A 19993-nucleotide genomic window follows, 5' to 3' on the forward strand; every position below is an offset into this window, starting at 1 on the left:
TTTTAGAGCCCCAAACACATACAAGGTCTATTAATTTATACGTACTTGGAGACTATTAAAAAATAACACAGTTCAGATGTAAATATGACTGCTACTCTAAGTGAAAGAATCATAGCATATGATACACTGTCTGGAGAGACCAGAGTCAGTCAGACTCTAGGCATCACTACTGATCAAATCATTCATTATCCTATTCCCACTTTCTTAATTCTTCAGTCAAGATCACTGTCCTTGGTAGGTCCCACCTCCCCTTTATCAATAGAACTGTTTATTAGGAAGCTGAACAAAATAATGCCATGTAAAGAAAGGAGTCTCAAGATGATACCTAACATTTTTAGCACTATATCCTCTTTTATTTCCTTCCTCTCCATGGACCCCATATTTTGAAAGTTTTTTTTTTTTTAAAACCAAATTAAACATTCTCCTGTTTTTAACTCAAAGCCACAAAAGCACCTAGCCTAAGCTCTGAGCTGCAGGAAGAGATAAAGAAATATGATATAAAGGAAAGAACAGGGCTTTGGAATCTGACAAACTGTGTTAATGTAAGGTCTGCTACAACAAGCATGTGACCCTGGGGCAGTCATGCAACTTCTCCCTATTCAACCAAAGCAAGTTTCCTCTCCTCCTTATCTTACTCATTCCTATGATTCCAGTTTAAAAAAGAAAGAAATGTGACATTCTCTCTACTGCAAAACTTTTGGACAAATATGTCTTTTTCATCATGCCTTTAGAAATACTGAAAACAGCTTATTCTGATAGCTTACTCAGACCCTCAGTTGGTAAACCCTGGCCTGCACCTTCTGCTGGGGTAGCTCTAATCAGTGCAGCTTGCCAGCAGCACTCAAGATAGAGGGAAACCCATAGGAATGAAAGATCAATTTGTTGCTTGTGCCAGTGGTACACCTGCCAACTGCCAGCTCCCAGTAAAGTCTGGTCTTCCCAGCAGCCCACTAAAATACAAATATAGATGCCTCACATTCTCCGAATGGTTTTGCCACACTCCAGTTGCTTTACTGTCCACAAGCAGTCAAGGGTTCCTGGAACGCCAGTCATCTTGTGTGTGAGTTACCCATAGTGTGATCCCAGGTAAACTGGCTCTAGTCACAGGGAGCAGGGAATTCATGGAGCACGTGCTAGGTTTTTTCCTGGATGCAAGGATATATAAAAGAAAACAAAACCCAAAAAACAGCTGCAAAGTAGTCCTGAGGAGGCCAGGAAAAAGTTATGGCTCTTCACTTCTCAGACGCTGGAGACCAGGACAACATGAGGGCTTCTCTGTATCTCCCAGAAATCTCCAGATAACTCTGAAGCACACTTTAATATCTCTGTGTTCAGAGACACTTAAAATAGATGAGCATAAAAATAAATTGAAAAATGAAGAGAAAACCAACACAAATTCAAGGACTAAAAACATTGGTGTTGCTTCTTCAGAGATCCCTTGCTGCTGCTGCTGCTGCTAAGTCGCGTCAATCGTGTCCGACTCTGTGCGACCCCATAGATGGCAGCCCACTAGGCTCCCCCGTCCCTGGGATTCTCCAGGCAAGAGTACTGGAATGGGTTGCCATTTCCTTCTCCAGGGCATGAAAGTGAAAAGTGAAAGTGGAGTCGCTCAGTCGTGTCCGACTCAGTGACCCCATGGACTGCAGCCCGCCAGGCTCCTCCGTCCATGGGATTTTCCAGGCAAGAGTACTGGAGTGGGGTGCCATTGCCTTCTCCAAGAGATCCCTTGATGTACTCCTAAATAAGGCTTATGGCAGGAAGTTAATGCACCTTTGATTTATTTCCTCAAACTCCTCCTTTTTACAGTAATCACTCTGAACATCAATAACACATTCAGATTAGTGGCACTTTTCAAGGCATATGTTTTATTCCTATAGAGTTCCTCTGAGGAACTTTTTTTTTTTCTTCTTTCGCTCCATTCTTGAATTTCAAAGGAATTCAATCCTTTAAATCAGGGAGTGGCAAGCTCTTTCTTAAAGGGTTGGATAGTAAATATTTTCAGCTTCATGAAGCATATGATCTCTACTGCAACTATTCGACTCTGTGGTTGTAACGTGAGAGCAGCCAGAGGTTATCCATAAATGAATAGGCAAGGCTGTGTTCCCAAAAACACCCTCCATTTCTGGACACTGAAACTTGAATTCCTCAGAATTTTCATGTGTCACAAAATACTACTCTTGAATTCCCCCCACCTCAACCACTTAAACACCATCCTTAGTCCACAGGCCTTACAAAATCAAGCAGGGGCCTATGATTCTTAACTTAAACAGATGATATTGACTAAAACCACTCTACCACACAAGCATTTACCTTTGGCACAAATGATTGATTCACCTGAAATTAAACATAAACTCAATCCTCAGGCATTTCTTGCATTGGCTAATAAATAACTTTTACAGGTGGTGGACATGACCAGAGGTGAATGGCAGGCCTTAGGCAATGTGATTCTGACACCATTAGAGGACACACCAATTTGCATCAGGTTCTTGCTTGAGCTTGGCAACAGGGGCAGAGAGAAACTTTTGTGCTTAGAAATATGTATCTTTCTGGCAACCTAAGCCGGTCTGTGCCACAGTGAAGCAGGTGCCAGGTAAAGAGGACTCCATGGGGCCACTGTCTTGAGCTATATCCTGCCTCTCCTCCCCTGGTCTATGGAAGTATCCTGCTTTCATTTCAGGCTAGAGCTCCTTCTTTACAAACTCTGGAGAAGGCTTCAGTTTACATAAGAAAAAAGTTTCCTGGAATAAAAGTCGTATTTACCCAGAGTTGGCGAGCTCTGGGAAGAGCAAGGGAACTTCCTCAAGCTTTCTGTCTCTTTTGGTTATCTAAGGACTTATTGCTAGCAGGTTAAGCACAAAGTATTAATAAAATCCTCAAGTAGAATGACACTGATCTTTCACTTCTCTTTTTCTCCTGCCTCCTGTCTTCTCTTCAGAGTTTCCCTTTCCATCCATCCTGCTGCTGTCTGGCATCCATACTAGTTCTCAGGCTTTGGAGTCAAATGCATCTAGGTTCTAATCCTGGTCTGCTGCTTACTAGCTGTGTGACTCCAAACACACACATAACCCAAAGGGCTCTGAAGAAAAAAGGGCTGGAGGAAATGCTGTAAATGAAGGACTCCTGGTTCCTTCTGAGGTCCTCTGAAAAATATACTGACTATATAATACTGAAACCAGACATAGGACATATGACCCTCCATTCCTGCAGACTGAGTATGCCAGGGCAGAGAAAGCTCCAAAAAGGAATTCCTAGGGGAAGCAGAGTGGTTTCCCTGGGAGAACAGGAGCAAGATGAACTCCATGGAGCTGAAATTCAAAAAGAATTTTTGGAGTATAGTCCTGTTTCTTCAATCTATGTAAATTCCTTGCAAATTCTGACTTGAGATTTCAGAGCCCATAGGGCTAATGAATGGCCATCCTGACAATTAGTCAGATCCTTTATATCCTACCTGCTTGACAAAGCTATAGCTCCCAAAGCAATCTGTCAATAAAAAAAACAAACAAAAAAACAAATAGCCTGATTTTTTTGTCCTGCTGAGTTTGTATTCTAAATCCAGAGTCCTCTGATGCTCAGAGTAAAGAAAAAGCAGAGTAGAAAGAGAAAAGATTAGGTTAAGCATAAACTCCACATTTCTATTCTCTGTGGACACTCATGCCAAATGGTTGGAAATGATTATAATCCACAGATAAGAGTACTGCCCTCCAAGGTACCCTCTCAATTCCCCTAAATACTCACACTGAGAATTTATCAGATGAAGCTAATTTTGACAATTTAAGAATAAGCAGGGACTCTCAGGTCTAACCTCTTCCCTTCCCATGTACAACTTATTATTTATACAGGAAACATTGTGATTTTTAATTCAAACTGTTTTTGTCATCAATCATGACTCATTAACTAACAAACATTCTTTTTGATGCAGAGTGTTTAATACCTACAAGGCCAGAGGTAAATTAAGTTATTTATAAATTTAACTCAGGTAGTCAATTTTGTTGGTTTTAGATGTGCAGTGAAAATTCTGTTCTTCAGAAAGGTAATTAAGGGCTGAAAAAAATAAAACTTGGTAGGAAGAATAATCTTCAGCAGTATAAAAAATATGATTGCCCATAAAACAGTCTGCTATGCAAACTAACTACACTGGAATCACATTTAACAAAATCAAGAATATTATTATCTAACAAGAACACAGTCCACCTGGACAGCCTTTGCAGCAGAACACATTTGGTAGCCGCAGTACTCTGGATCAGATTGTGCCCTTGACTATTTTAAGCTCATTATCTAATCATGCCAAGAGTGGCCTCTCTCCATGAGCACTCAGAAACACCTGCCCCACAGAATTTACTAGACAGGAATAGCCCTCCAGCCCTTACCGGATGAGGTACCTCACTGCAGTGTCAAACTGCAGAAACATAACCTCCCTTTGGAGGAGAAGGACCTGGGACACCAGAGTGGGGTCTTGGGGGCTCTGGAGGCTGTCAATCATTTTCTGCAGCTCTTGAAGTTCAGATCCTAGAAGATAGATGACATTTTAAGTCAAACAGATTGAAATACAGGCTACCCTAGCTAACGTGTGAACCATCATCTCACTTCCAAAGCTAACTTTTTACCTAAATCGGCTTCTGTTTGTTTGTTTGTGAGTATACTTATTAAATATTTTGCAAGATCAGCAAAGCCTTATGTTCTAGAACCCAAGGCCTGATTTATCTTTTCTTCCTTCCTTCCTTCCTTCCTCCCTCCCTCAGGAATATAGTAACTTGCATTGCTTTTCAGCAGAATAAGAACATACTGCTGAAGGTAAGTTTCAAAGTATACAAGGCTATAGACTCTAAGTAGATTGGAAAAGAGAAATTACAAGGAATGGGAAAGGTATACGTCTCAGTAAATCTGTTAGGGGCTTGAAATTATTATAAACCGGTGGCCATTTCTTACAGCCCTACCATTCAAAGCAACCCTGGCATAGACTCATACTGTCAATGGCTCATGGATTAAAGAAGACTCAAGACCATCCAAGGAGGCAAAAATACATATACATATATGTATACACAAACATACATCCTTCTAGGAGATTCACATCATTTCAGGAGTAGATGTGAGAGATGCTAAATAGGCTTATTTCTTGGACCCTTATCCTAAAGGATTTATATGTGTTTAGGATGGAAATTTAAGCTAGGGGCCTTTTACAGTACTCAATACTGGTTTGAGGAACCTGGCCTGGGTCTAGATGGCTGTACTAGCATCTCTATTATTGGCTCAGGAAATGAGCCACTCAGAATGGGAAAGCACAGAAAAAAAAAAATCATGGTCCTTAGGGAGTACTGGTGGGATGGGTGGGTGGGCCCTATTTCCAGGTCTACAGAATGTCGGCTGATATGAAATGCTCATCAGCTCCCTGTGGAGACAGTAATAGTTTTCTACTTGAGAGGACATCCCTGCTATGCTAAGAGAAGCATTGTGGAAACTGATCACCATCCCTGATTGTAGCCCAAGGCAGAAGTGAGATGGGAGACCTATGAAGCATTTCCAAAGTCACGCTATACAAACAGCTTACCCAGACTTGAGCAGCCTTGTACCCTAACTGGCCTGGTATTGGAACTCTTTCTATGTTTCTGGCATGGAAGACAGGTGACTGAGAACAGGGAGGCTGTCCACGAGAGCCTGATCAAGGCAGAACCAGGTCTGAGAATGGTTGCCAACATGTACTTGCAATATGGGCTCCTGGCTTTAGAAAAGGATGACCAGTCCAGATTTCATACCCATTTGATGTTTTACACATAACAGAAGAATGTTTTGGGGGTATTTTTCCAACCACAAAAGAATTGGGGTCAATCATTAGACATTTTATGAATCCTTTATAAATCTGATGGTCATATCGGGCTGAAAAGAAACTTCCACCAGAAGAGGAGTCACAGCAAATTGTACAAGAACTCAAAGAATTTTGTGGTGGATGGGAGGAGGGGTAGTCAGTGAGCCTTATTTGTTCAAGGTCTAATGTGCTTGGTTTACAAGCCATACACTCTGTCAGGCTATGCAGTAACCAGGAGAAAAAGTTTATAATCCCCTGCAATGACAATGAAAAAAGAATATAAAGTTGCACATATCCTGTGATTAAAGCTCTGTAAAATGTATTTGAGCAAGGGTTAGAAGGAAGTAAAGTAAAATTATTTCACTTGTTAGAATAGTTGGATTATGCGTGATTTTTCTCTTTTCATTAATTCCATTATTGTTTATAAAATGCTGTGTGTGCACTTTTACATGGTCACATCTCAGCAAAACTGTTATGTGCTGGCCGGTGGCATTATCATTAAAATACAGGTATGGAGGAGGGCCTACCTTTTCTTAGTTACACACTGATAATACTCCTCATTTGGGCCTTTTTCTGTGGGGTCACACTGCTCAGAGGGAGCAGGGATGGTGGGCATGGGCAGGGAAGGCAGCCTGTCTGTGAGGATGGGGCAGGTGGTTGCATGTGGTCACTGAGGGAGGTGGTGGTGGGGGAAGGAGGAGACCCTCCACTAGGAAACAAATGAGCCTTTTCTTGTGACTTTCCACAGGAGGGTTCTGTGTGGGAAATCAGAAAGAGAAGAATCATGGTGGCCCAGCCTCCATGTGAATACTCAAAGCCAGTACCTTTTGTTCCTGAAGCCCTAAGTTCAGTGTGTAGTGTCTGGGTTTCTTTGGTCTCCTAATCCTTTACAAGGAAATCACAATGTAAACTCCCACATTCTGATTACATCCTCTGTCTCACATTGACTCCAAAGGGAGTTAGTTGCTGGCCTTCAGGGAAGGAGAGAAGTTGGCAGGGTCCACAGAACTAGTCCACAGTGTCTAAGAGCTGCTTCCTCTGTCAAGCGGGAGGACCACAGCGGAAATTTGAAGTGTTTCTTTAAAAATAATTTTTTTAAGTACATAAATCTACCTAAGTCCTTTTATCTAACTTCAAATAATTCTGAAATGGCTAAAGGGAGTTGGGTGAGTATATGAACAGATCCATCTCATCTTTTCACCTTAGTTCTCCTTGCCTCCTCTGGGAAGCAGGCCAGGAACTAAGCAGCCTAGCCTTTAAAAAAGATGATTATCTTACAGTGGAATTTATTTTAGTTCAGTTTGTTCTTTATCTATTTTCAGCAAAGCAAAGTATGTAAAACTTTGTACATTCTCCCTGGAGCACAAATGTTTTTTACTGGCAACATGACAACATGTAGGTCTCTAATTGCACACCTTGGAAAGCCTGGACCCCCAGATATTTCAATGGTTTCCAGTTCATAAGCATATAAATAGTAAGAAAACAATTTCCTTCCTCCTCAATTCTAGGTCCTCAACAATTGGGCCTTATTTCCTACTATCCCTCAGTGTTGCACTGGTGGGTTCATCATTCTGGACTGGCCACGTGTAGTCCTGCCTGTTACCTTCGCCAGCATCCTCTTTTTGTCCTCCTCCAGGACAAGCCCTCCTATTTTTCTTCATTGATTCAAGTGGGGGCAGGTCCTCTCAGATCATGTTCCCTGTGGGCTTCTCCCCTCCCAGCTGCTATAGAACTTCCTATGCAGGGACTTCTGGAAACACAGCTCTGGCTCTTTCTCATCTCCATATAACACCTGTCTCCCCTTCTCGAGGTGAGGGTGGCATTTTTCCTGGCCTATCTTCCTTTCTTCTTTTCCTCAACTAACGTCCAGCTCCATACCCTCCCAACATCCAACTCTACTGAGAACATTTTAGTTTATTTTCTGAGTAAACCTCTTTTACAACAGTCCCCAGATTAGCAAAAGGAAAGGAGCTAAGAGTGCTTTGGAACTTCTGTAATTTCTTGATGCTTATTGAAGACTTGCTAGTAGGCCTGCAGTGATTCTGAGCTTTCTTTCTGGGGCAGCACCAACCCCATTCCTTCACGCTGGCTCTCCTCAGATATAGGCATCAATCTTCCTCCTGGAACAAGTCAGAATCTCCCACAAACACTTCCTCAATGCATTCACCAGAGAGGAATAGATTCAAATTATATCACATTTGTTTTAAGATCGCTTAGGTTTAAATAGGCATGTTACCTCATTGTTTTGGCTCTTCTCACACTTTAAAATCCTTGGCTACTATGTTATAATATATTGCTATCAATTAATTAATATTTACATGACTAATGAAATAGTTTGGATGGGAGTCAAATTATTAAAATAGTAAGATTAGTTTCACTGCTTTTGATAAATCCAGTTTACTAACCATCTCAGTGTCTTTATCTCATGTGTTTATCTGAGAAATCGTGCTGAGTTGGAGTTCCTGGATTAGCAGTGGGCAGATAAAACTAAAGCCTCAATAGTTCTTACTAACAGGACTACCAACCGGGTCATTGTTAGCTATCTAAGGGCTGTCTGCAAGCTTTTGACAGTGAATATTTGGCTTTGACCTTGCCATACTAGTTCAGGAAGACCAGGAGGGGAAAGGAAATGAAGGCAAACTAGTATTTAAAGGGTACTTGTACATCCTTCTAAACTTTTTACAGATTCTAATCCACAGAACAACCTTCTAAGACAGGTATCATCACCCTTATTCTACAGATGACAACAGAGACCCAGAGAGTAAAGAGCCCAGCTTCCAGTAATCTAAGTGACAGAGGCAGGGCAAAACCCCAGGCCCCCAAATTCTGACTTGGCATACTTCGTGGTTTAGCCAACAAATGTGGAATCAATCAGTTTGGAGACAGTATATGATGGGACTTTCCCTTTGCCATTCTGTCATTTATGAGGAAATATTTTAGTCCTGTCTTTCTGAGCATTCCTGGTGGCTCAGAGGATAAAGTGTCTGCTTGCAATGCGGGAGACCTGGGTTAGATCCCTGGGTTGAGAAGATCCCCTGGAGAAGGAAATGGCAACCCACTCCAGTACTCTTGCCTGGAAAATCCCATGGATGGAGGAGCCTGGTAGGCTATAGTCCATGGGATCACAAAGAGTCGGACGTGACTGAGTGACTTCTCTTTCTCTCTTTCTGAGCATTAAGGGCTTCACAGTAATTAATTAGATGGGGGAAGTCCTTCCACAGTGTATACTGTATATGTATATCAAATATTACATTGTTCACTCAAATTTTATTCTTCAACTATGCCTCAATAAAGCTAAAAAAAAGGGGGGGGGCGTCATGGAATTGCAACTGAATATTGAAGGCAATTTTAATCACCTTTAATCACTTACCAATACCCTCAGTTCCTCCCCAGTCACCTCTCAGAGGGTTAGGACTCAGAAGAAATTCAAAACATGCTGGACAATTTCCAAGTTTAGCAAAACTGAAAAGGTAGGCCACAATGTCATGGAGAGGGGCTATCAGCTGGAGAGTTAGCTTTAAGGCTCTAAAAGCTGCCTGTGGGTAAAATCAATACAAAGAAATAAGTTTCAAGAAATTTCTAAGGGGGTACAAAAAATATATGAGCATTGATTAGGGACAATATATTTAAGAATTTTTAAATAAATGTTTTCACAGAATAATACATGATAATAGCTACAGGATAGTATCTGAAAAAATGAACAACAAGCTTTTCATGAACTCGGGTTATATATGTCTTTTGACAAGGTAACTCCTGCTGGGGAATTAAAACAATGTGTTTCTCTTTCTTTAAAGCCATTAGTGGCCACACATCAAAATATGATTGTATTACCAATGATCAACGAATTACAAAGTTCACAACTAAATTCCTAGCAGGGACTCATATTCAGACAACATTGCCCTGAGGGCTGTTATTTCTTCTTACCTGTAAGGAAAACATAACTACTTATCAACATAGTTTAAACACAAGACTAAAAAACAAACAATGGATCTTAAATATCAACATTCAGCAAAGGAAAAGAGAAAAATTATGACTTAACTGCAGAAAGTAGCAGTTTTATATTTTTTAAAAGCCCTAAAAAATTTTTCATGGTGAATAAATGAAGTAAAGGGTAGTTCTATCTCTAATTTTTTGAGGAATCTCCACACTGTTTTCCATCATGGCTGTACCAATCGTCATTCCTACTAACAGTGCACAAATGTTCCCTTTTCTCCACAACCTCACCAACAGCTGTTCTCTTGTCTTTTTTAATAACAGCTATCCTAACAGGTGTGAGGTGATATCTCATCACAGTTTTGATTTGCATTTCCCTGATGATCAGTGATGTTGAACACCTTTTCATTTATGTGTTGGTCATTGGTATGTCTCCTTTGGAAAAATGTCTATTCAGGTCCTTTGACCATTTTAAAATCAGATTAGTTTAAAATTTTTTTCTTTGTTTTGTTCTTGCTTTTGCTATTGAGTTATGTGAGTTCCTTGCATATTTTAGGTATATATAGTTTGCAAATATTTTCTCTCATTATGTAGGTTGCTTTCTCCTTCCATTGATTTGTTCCTTTGCCAGCAGAAGATTTTTAGTTTGATATTATCTCACTTGTTTATTTTTGCTCTTGTTACCCATGCTTTTGTTGTTGTATCCAAAAAAATCATTGCCAAGACTGGTGTCAAAGAGTTTTTTCCCGGTTTTCCTCTAAGATTTTATAGTTTCCAGTCTTAACAGTTGTCTTTAATCCACCTGAAGTTAATTTTTGTGATTGGTGTAAGACAGGGATCCAGTTTCATTCTGTTGCATGTAAGATTATCATATATGATCCAGCAAACCCACTTCTGGGGATATATCAAAGGAAATAAATCAATATATTAAAGAGATTATCTGCACTTCCATGTAGCATTACTTACAATAGCCAAGATATGGAAACAACCTGTGTCCAGTGTATGGATAAATGGATAAAGAAAATGTCATACACACAAGCATACACACACACAGGAATATTATTCAGACATAAAAAAGAACTGCCATTTACAACAACATGGGTAAACTTGAATGACAATATGCTAAGCCACAGAGAAAGACACACTGTATGATCTCACTCATATGTGGCATCTAAAAATGAAGGTCAAACTTACAGAAAGGTGGTTACCTTTCTGTAAGGGATGGGGGAAATGTGCGATATGGTCAAGAGGTACAAACTTTATTTATAAGATAAATAAGTTCTGAGGATCTAATGTACAGCATGGTGACTATAGTTAATAACACTGTGTTGTATACTTGAAATTTTGTTAGAGTTGGATAAGCATTCTCACCTCCAAAAAACAAAAAAAAGTAACTATGTGAGGTGATGAATGTATTAACTGTGGTAATCATTTTATAATGTATATCAAATCATCATGCTGTACAATTTAAATATATACAATTTCATTTGTTAATTACACCTCAATAAGTATTAGTTGGAAGAAGGAAATGGCAACTCACTCCAATATTCTTGCCTAGAGAATCCCGTGGACAGAGGAGCCTGATGGGCTGCTGTCCATAGGGTCGCACAGAGTCGGACACAACTGAAGTGACTTAGCATGCCTGCATGCATTGGAGAAGGAAATGGCAACCCACTCCAGTATTCTTGCCTGGAGAATCCCAGGGACAGAGGAGCCTGGTGGGCTCCCGTCTACAGTGTCGCACAGAGTCAGACATGACTGAAGCGACTTAGCAGCAGCAGCAGCAAGTATTTGTTGCTCAGTCATGTCTGACTGCAACCCCATGGACTGTATGCAGGCTCCTCTGTCCATGGAATTCTCCAGGCAAGAATACTGGAGTGGCTTGCCATTCCCTTCTCCAGGGGATCTTCCCGACCCAGGGACTGAAGGAGGATCTCCTGCATTTCAGGCAGATTCTTTACCATCTCAGCCACCAGGGAAGCCCCACACCTCAAAAAAGTTGGGGGTGGGGGGAAAGGGTGAGAAACCTAGATTGCTGAACAGGTTTTCACTTAAAAGGAAAATCAGAATGTTCCCAAATTGCCATTTTCAACACTGCATTTTATTTAGTTAATACTTGAATGCATTATGTATTTCTATATCAATTCTTTTTAATGGTTAACCCTTTATCAGTAAATGAGGTACTTAGAGGAACTCCTCAAAAAACAGGAACCAGCTAATTACTGTGATTAAGTGTGATCTCAACCTCGCTTCAGCTTCAGCACATCAGGGTGGGGTTTTCTTGGAGCTGGGGAGGAAATTAAGGATTAATAAGGAGTCTCAGAAGCTCCATTAGTGTTCAGTAATGACCACGGAGAAGCAGAACTATGAAATAACGAGGCACAAGGGAAATTATAATAAAGCAAGCAAAAATATGAGAAGCTGAGAGATTTCAGTTATTAAATGTTCCTGGGAAAAAAACCCAACAAGAGATATTCTCTGAAACTGACATGTTTAACTGTGGGACATAAAAACAGCCAGTTTCCATTCTGGCACACATAAAAAAATACAAACCTTTTCTGGCAGAGTTTTGAACATAACCAGCACTTCAGAAGGATGGGGTATGAACCATAAGTTGAGGAAGACTTTCCCATCAGCAGACAGCAAACGTCGTGGCCGGGGCTGAAAACTCCTGCGGTATGAGAAGAGAGCTCCGGTAGTACAGTGTTTCTCTCTCTAAAAGGGGCACCCGGTGTGAACTATTTATACCTCCACCCTACAGCCGCAGCGCCAGAGCCCGCATTGCAGTGACACACAAATCCAGTGTCTAAGCCCGAGGGCAGCAAGACTCCTTTTCAGGCAGCTCACAAGGGGACACAGTTATAAATAACTCACCCGGAGAAGAGCAGTTGGGCTGGTTTTAGCCTCAGCTGTGTTGGGAGGAAGGTGTGGGCACAGATGCAGGGAAAGGTGTGATAAGAAAGGAAGCAGAGAGGGCATGAATTAGGTGCTGACACCATTCTAGGGGTGACAATTTTCCCACTTAATTCTTATGACAACCTTGGGATGTTCCTATGCTGTTCCTGGTTCACAGAGGAGAAAACGGAGGCCCTACCGGATTAGAGGATGAGATGGTTGGATGGCACCACCGACTCAATGGACATGAGTTTGAGTAAACTCCTGGAATTGGTGATGGACAGGGAGGCCTGGTGTGCTGCAGTCCATGGGGTCATAAAAAGTTGGACACGACTGAGCAACTGAACTGACTGACTGACTGACCAGGTTACAAAGATCTTGCCTAACCAACTTGTAAGAGAAGAAGTTGAGATTTAAGCACAGATTTGTCCAGTTCTAGAATTCAGGCTCCGGAGACCAGCCTCTGTCTTCCTTCCTTCTCCGCTAGATTCCTGTCAAGTTCTCCAGACTCTGGCCCTCTTTTCCCTCCTCCTTCCTATATTGTGCGAAGTTGCTTCAGTTGTGTCAGACTCTTTGAGACCCCATGGACGGTAGCCTGCCAGGCTCCAGTGTCCATGGGATTCTCCAGGCAAGAATGCTGGAGTGGGTTGCCATGCCCTCTTCCAGGGGATCTTCCTGACCCAGGGATCAAACCCACATCTCTTAAGTCTCCTGCATTGGCAAGAGGGTTCTTTACCCCTAGCTGCCACCTGGGAAGCCCCTATTCAAATATTGGGTTGGCCAAAAAGTTGGTTCAGGTTTCCCCGTAAGATGTTACAAAAACTTGAATGAAGTTTCTGGCCAACTCAATACTTGATCATTTCTTAGGCACCACTATAGCAGTTTTTTTGTTACAAACATAATTCATATATGTCTGGTTTAAGGATTCACAGAAGCCCAGTTACCTACTACCTGGCCTGGGGTATAGAACATGGCCAGTTCCTCTGGAGCCCCTACACAGTTCCTCAGTCCCAACTTGCTCCACCTTGGCTGGCAGTGCCTCAGACCACCTCAGTCAAAAAAGGCAAAAACTGAACTCCTCACCCCCACCCCCAGCCCGATCCTGGGCTTCATCCTGTGTTAGGAGAACCATAACCTCCAAGTCCTCAAAACCAGAATCCAGGGTTTTTAGATGCTTCCTTCTGTACCCTTCAGGTCCTACTGACCCCATAGCTCTCTTGTGTGCAGTTTCCATTCACACTCCATTGTCTATAGCAAGGACTCTCAATGAGAGGGTTTCACCTTCTAGAGAGCATTTTGGAAATCATTGGGGCATTTTTTGATTGTCATTATTTCTGGGTCCTTAGGAGAGATTCAGATGACCCATTTCATTTCCTAAAATAAAATGTAATTCATTTTAACTGAGGTCTAATGTCTTCCATATCAAACATTCTGAATATGAAATTTAAAATTTCTAAAACTCTACTTGGGTTAGTCTCAAGCCTCAGGGTCTTAATCAGGTAATTTGAAGTTCAGAAACAAAGCATAGTGGTATTAGCTTGGAGAACTTCTCTTATTTCAGCCATCAAAAAGTCAGATTATCCTGTCCTGGAGTAGATCAAAACCAGCTTAATCTCGTCGTATCTCTGTTATTTGTTCAAAGGTGCTCCAAAGAAACACTGACAATCAACAATGAGCACAGCCGATCACATGAACTACACCGGGACTTTCAATTCTTTACTTTTTTGTACTTACAGCCCATCTATCTAGTGAAACCCCAACTCTGGATCCCTCTAGCTAGTCTGCTTTCTGCTTCTAGTCGCATGCTGCTGAGCACAGCTGGAGGAAATCACACCGCTAATTTTATTGATGCAACAAATAAATCGTTTCCAGTCTGAGCTGTGTCACGCCAGGAAAAATTGGGTTTCTTTCCTTTGATCAGCTCTCATGTCCGTTTCCTTTTTTCAGTAACTCCACATCTTCCTTAAGCTTCATACCAGATTCCTAGCAGCAGATGATGACATGGTCTATTATTTCATAATTGAATCAAAGGGGTTGGAACTGCCTCCACTTCCTGAGGGCTCATTCCCCACTCCCTATCCTCTCTTTCAAACCAACGTCCAAGGCAGAGGTACACACCCAGGGTATGAAGTGAAGATAGGCTCTGCCCTCAAGGATCTTACATTCCAGAGGCAGCTAGACCTGCAAGCATGATGCTGTGATGGGTGTGTGGAGGAATGGAAGTATGTGAAAGTGGAGAACATCTAGAATAAGAAAAGTCTGAGACTTGTTGGGAGACCAAGGGAAGAAGTTCATAGCTGGTGCCTCTGAGCTGTGATTCATTATCTCCCCCTCCACATCTCTTCTCTTAATGGCATGACCATTCTTTTTTTCCCCCCATTAAAAAAATGTGATAAAACATACATAACATAAAATTTACCATTTTAGCTGTTTTTAAGTGTATATTTCAGTGGCATTAAGTACATTTTTACTGTTGTGCAACCCACCACCATTTATCTCCAGAAAAAAATTTTTTTCCATCTTCCAAAACTGAAATTCTGTACCCATTAAACAACAACAAGACTACTATCTTTTTATTCACAAGCCAGAGACTCTGGGTAACATCCTAGATTCCTCTTCCTTCTCCTCACTCAGCTCTGCATTAAATCTAGCACCTAGCTGATTTAACTTCCCTAAACATCTCCTGTCTGTGCAGTTTCAGTAGGTTCCTAAATGGTCACCAACAATCATCTTGCCCCCCTTCTCCTTGTTTGAAAGTGAAAGTGTTAGTTATTCAGTCATGTTCGACTCTTTGTGAGCCCATGGACTGTAGCCTGCCAGGCTCCAGTGTCCACAGAATTCTCTAGGCAAGGATACTGCAGTGGGTTGCCATTTCCATCTCCAGGGGAACTTCCTGACCCAGGGATTGAACCTGTGTTTCCTGCATTGCAGGCAGATGCTTTACCATCTGAGCTACCAAGGAAGCCTGTTTGTTGAAGGACAAAGAGCAGACTTCTGGATCTTGCCTGTTGCACTATCCATTCTGCTTCCCCAACTCATCCTCATATACCCTGGAACAGGAGCCACTGGGAGGTCCACATGGCTATCTCATATCATGAGATATGCTGTTTCATATCTATGTGGGTCTCCCAGCTTGAACTGAATTTTTTTCCTTGTCCACCTGAAACACTAGTCTTTTGAAGATCCAGGTTAAGTGTACCCCCTTCCCTGAAGCCCACCTAGTACTTCATCCCCACCTCCCTGATCCTTCAGATAATATTGACTATTTCCTGGTGGGTTCTTTCATTATACTTTAATTTTATTCTTTATCACAACGTTTGGTCATTGTCTATTTCCCCTTGCCTGAAGGGCAAGAATCATGTTTAATTCATTGCTATACAGCTCTTGGCACCAAGGCTACCATGTACCATTGTTCAGTGAGCAGTAGCTAAAATCCAGCCTATACTTGACTTGCCAAATCCTGCACCCTGGCATGGGACTACCCCTGCCTAGAGGAAACAGTACTTTCTTATAATCCTCATTAAGCAGCCGTGTGGGAGAGTGGTGGATCTGCCTGTCATACAGTAAGGGCTTGAGTATTAGTGTCCTCTCTTTGTCCCTTCTTCAATCACCCATCAGCCAACACCACTACTCCTTGCTCCTGGGAGTATGGCCAAGTGTCAGCCTAGTCTCCAGACACAAGTCTCCTCTAGAGCCATGAAGGGCACAGAGCCCTCAAGGGGCATCCTTCTTTGGAGGAGAGCTTCCCCTGGCCCCTCTTCTATTTAGGTTCTGGTTTAGGGGCATGGTGTCTCTGCTAAAATTAAACAGTATGTTTCAGCCCTTTAAGGATTAAGTACCATCTTAGAATTTTAAACCTATAGAATACATGGGACTCTTCTAGTCAAGGAGATGGCAAACACAAGCAGGGAGGCCTCCTTTCTCCCTTTCCTTGACTATGGTCATGCCAATCAATCACAACAATCTCACAAGCTTGGGGTATCTTAGAATCCTCAGCAGGACACTAATACGTTGTTGGAATCTACATTTAAAATAAAATATTTCTTATTCTTAATATAACCCAACTCCTTATTTTAGGAATAAGGCAAGGACCTCTATCCATGACCCTCATTCCTCAACTCTGTCCCTTCATCTTTAGCTAATCTTGACCAGAGTCAATGACATATTTACCTTTGCAACTCCAGTATACATAGCAAAGTGCTTGATACTAAGTAAGCACTAAACAAACAATGGTTGAATAATCCATGAATGATAAGGGAGCAAAAGAGTGGTCTGATACAAGCGGTCTTTCAATTCCCTTCTATCTTTCTGTTCTGCGGTCATATTTATTAAGTATTACTCTTACTCAGCACTAAACTCTGTGCCATGCCATAAGGGAAAGAGTAAGGAGGGAGGCAACTTCACCCTATAGGGTGTTTCTGCTCACTCTTGGAGGATATGTAACTATGTAATACCCCCTTCTTTTCCTTAAAGGAAATGTGGTCACTTACAACAAACGTATGCTAACTCCTCCATCCAAGTGAGTGAACTCTAGGTAGGCTGAATTAAAGAACATTTGGAAAACTGGATAAGGAATGCTAAGGAAGTACAGAAGCAGCTCTACTCTTATCACTTAATATCATTCTATACATATATATCGGAGAAGGCAATGGCACCCCACTCCAGTACTCTTGCCTGGAAAATCCCATGGACGGAGGAGCATGGTAGGCTACAGTCCATGGGGTCGCACAGAGTTGGACATGACTGAAGCGACTTAGCAGTGGCAGCAGCATACATATATATATATATGTATATATATATATATATATACATATATATATATATATTTCTCTATCAGAGAAGTACAGAAGGACACTGATTTACCCAAAGCACTGAAGTATAGTTTTTTTCCTGAATATTTCTTCTACTCCACCGAGTAAAATATTTAAAGCCACAACAGCTCTAGATTATGTCTACTTATTTGTTTGCTTATTTTAGATTCTGGCATATGTAAAAGGGTGTGACTGATGAAAATTTCTGGGTACTCCAGGGGAAAACAAAACTTCATAGATTGAAAAAGCAGTCATACAGCCCATAAACAAAGAACTCCTTCTGCATTCAAATACAAAGATACTCTTATTTTTAGAGTATTAACTCTTTCTTTTGCCCTTCTGGACAGAAGATCAAGGTTAAATACCAAACTTAATAAATCTCTCCCCTGGGAGGAGTGGGGAGGGGATGGGGGAATAACAAGCTTGAAAGAAAATTACCCACCTGGGGTCAGTCTTGAGGCCATCATTGGAGTCCCTCAACCCCTTCTTTTCTTGTCGTTGTCCCACCATGAAAAAAGTATCTCTGATGGTAGGGAAATCATCCAGTAGGGCTCTCAGGCTGTTGCAGTATGCTATGATCTGCCCCCGAAGAGCATAGTGAGACATATGGCGGTTGAACCTGAAAAGTCAGAAGGAGAGATAATGTGCAGAGGTGAATTCAAGTTGTTTAATCTCTCACAGAAGTTCAAGGATCTAAGTCCCCCTGGAGACTTTTCAAAGAGAATAGAGGACTTCTGTCAAGAAGAAACTTTTGACTTGGTCAGATTGCTATTGCCTGAACACACAGGCATGAACCTCTTCCAAGTGCCTCTTATCTGTCATTTCTGATGCTGCTTCCTCCGTGTGTCAGAGGACAGTTCAATTTGCTTTCATCCTGGAAACATTACTATGAAAAAGATAGTGGAGGTGATGGAATTCTAGCTGAGCTATTTCAAATTCTAAAAGATGATGCTGTTAAAATGCTGCACTCAGTATGACAGCAAATTTGGAAAACTCAGCAGTAGCCACAGGATTGGAAAAGGTCAGTTTTCATTCCAATCCCAAAGAAGGGCAATGCCAAAAAAAGTTCAAACTACCACACAATTATACTCATTTCACATGCTAGCAAAATAATGCTCAAAATCCTTCAAGCTAGGCTTCAACAGTATGTGAACCAAGAACTTTCAGATGTACAAGCTGGATTTAGAAAATGCAAAGGAACCAGAGATCAACTTGTAGACATTCACTGGATCATAGAAAAAGCAAAGGGATTCCAGAAAGACATCTACTTCAGCTTCATTGACTACACTAAAGCCTTTGACTGTGTGGATCACAACAAACTGGAAAATTCTTAAAGAGATGGGAATACCAAACTACCTTACCTGCCTCCTGAGAAACCTGTATGCAGGTCAAGAAGCAACAGTCAGAACTAGACATGGAACAACAGACTGTCTCAAAACTGGGAAAGGATTATGTCAAGGCTGTATACTGTCACCCTGTTTATTTAACTTATGTGCAGGGTACATCAGGTGAAATGCCGGGCTGAATGAAGCCCAAGCTGGAATCAAGACTGCTGGGAGAATTATCGATAACCTCAGATATGCAGATGATACCACCTTAGTGGCAGAAAGCAAAGAGGAACTAAAGAGCCTTTTGATGAAGGTATAAGAGGAGAGTGAAAAAACTGACTTAAAGCTCAACATTCAAAAAACTAAGATTATGACATCTGGTCCCATCACTTCATGGCAAATAGATGGGGAAACAGTGGAAACAGTGACAGACTATTTTCTTGGGCTCCAAAATCACTGCAGACGGTGACTGCAGCCATGAAATTAAAAGACACTTGCTCCTTGAAAGAAAAGCTATGACCAGCCTAGACAGCATATTAAAAAGCAGAGACATCACTTTGCCGACAAAGGTCTGTCTAGTCAAAACTGTGGTTTTTCCAGTAGTCATATATGGATGTAAGAGTTGGACATAAAGAGGGATGAGCACTGAAGAATTGATGCTTTTGAATTGTGGTACTGGAGAAGACTCTTGAGAGTCCCTTGGACAGTATGGAGATCAAACCAGTCAATTCTAAAGGAAAGCAACTCTGAATATTAATTGGAAGGACTGATGCTGAAGCTGAAACTTCAATCCTTTGGCTACCTGATGTGAAGAGCTGACTCATTGGAAAAGACCCTGATGCTGGGAAAGACTGAGGGCAGGAGTAGACAGGGACGACAGAGGATGAGGTGGTTGGATGGCATCACCAACTCAATGGACATGAGTTTAAGTAAACTCTGGGAGATGGTGAAGGACAGGGAAGCTTGGTGAAGGACTGTGCTACAGTCCATAGAGTTGCAAAGAGCTGGACATGACTTAGGAAATGGCAACCCACTCCAGTGCTCTTGCCTGGAAAATCCCGTGGATAGATGGAGGAGCCACCTAGGCTACAGTCCATGGGGTCGCAAAGAGTCAGACATGACTGAACGACTTCACTTTCTTTCTTTTCTTTTCTTTAGCGTCTGAACAACAACAATAGGACCATTAAATAAGCTTATCTAAACACAAACCCACTAACTAATTGTCC

General features: G+C 41.6%; 1 protein-coding gene across 1 annotated transcript in view; it reads right to left on the reverse strand.

Moving 5' to 3' along the window:
* Window positions 1-19993, reverse strand: part of LOC145520425 (uncharacterized) — a 174710-nt gene that overhangs the window by 52119 nt on the left and 102598 nt on the right. Inside the window, exons 29-32 of the mRNA XM_081526707.1 lie at window positions 17882-18058; window positions 12287-12404; window positions 9171-9336; window positions 4368-4506 (exon numbers count right to left, since the gene is read on the reverse strand). Of these exons, the coding sequence (XP_081382833.1) occupies window positions 4368-4506; window positions 9171-9336; window positions 12287-12404; window positions 17882-18058 (600 nt within the window). The remainder of the gene's footprint in view (window positions 1-4367; window positions 4507-9170; window positions 9337-12286; window positions 12405-17881; window positions 18059-19993) is intronic.

This window comes from Giraffa tippelskirchi, chromosome 9 (genome assembly GCF_054371585.1).
Source record: "Giraffa tippelskirchi isolate mGirTip1 chromosome 9, T2T-mGirTip1v1.2.pri, whole genome shotgun sequence".
In the NCBI taxonomy this organism is placed as follows: Eukaryota; Metazoa; Chordata; class Mammalia; order Artiodactyla; family Giraffidae; genus Giraffa; species Giraffa tippelskirchi.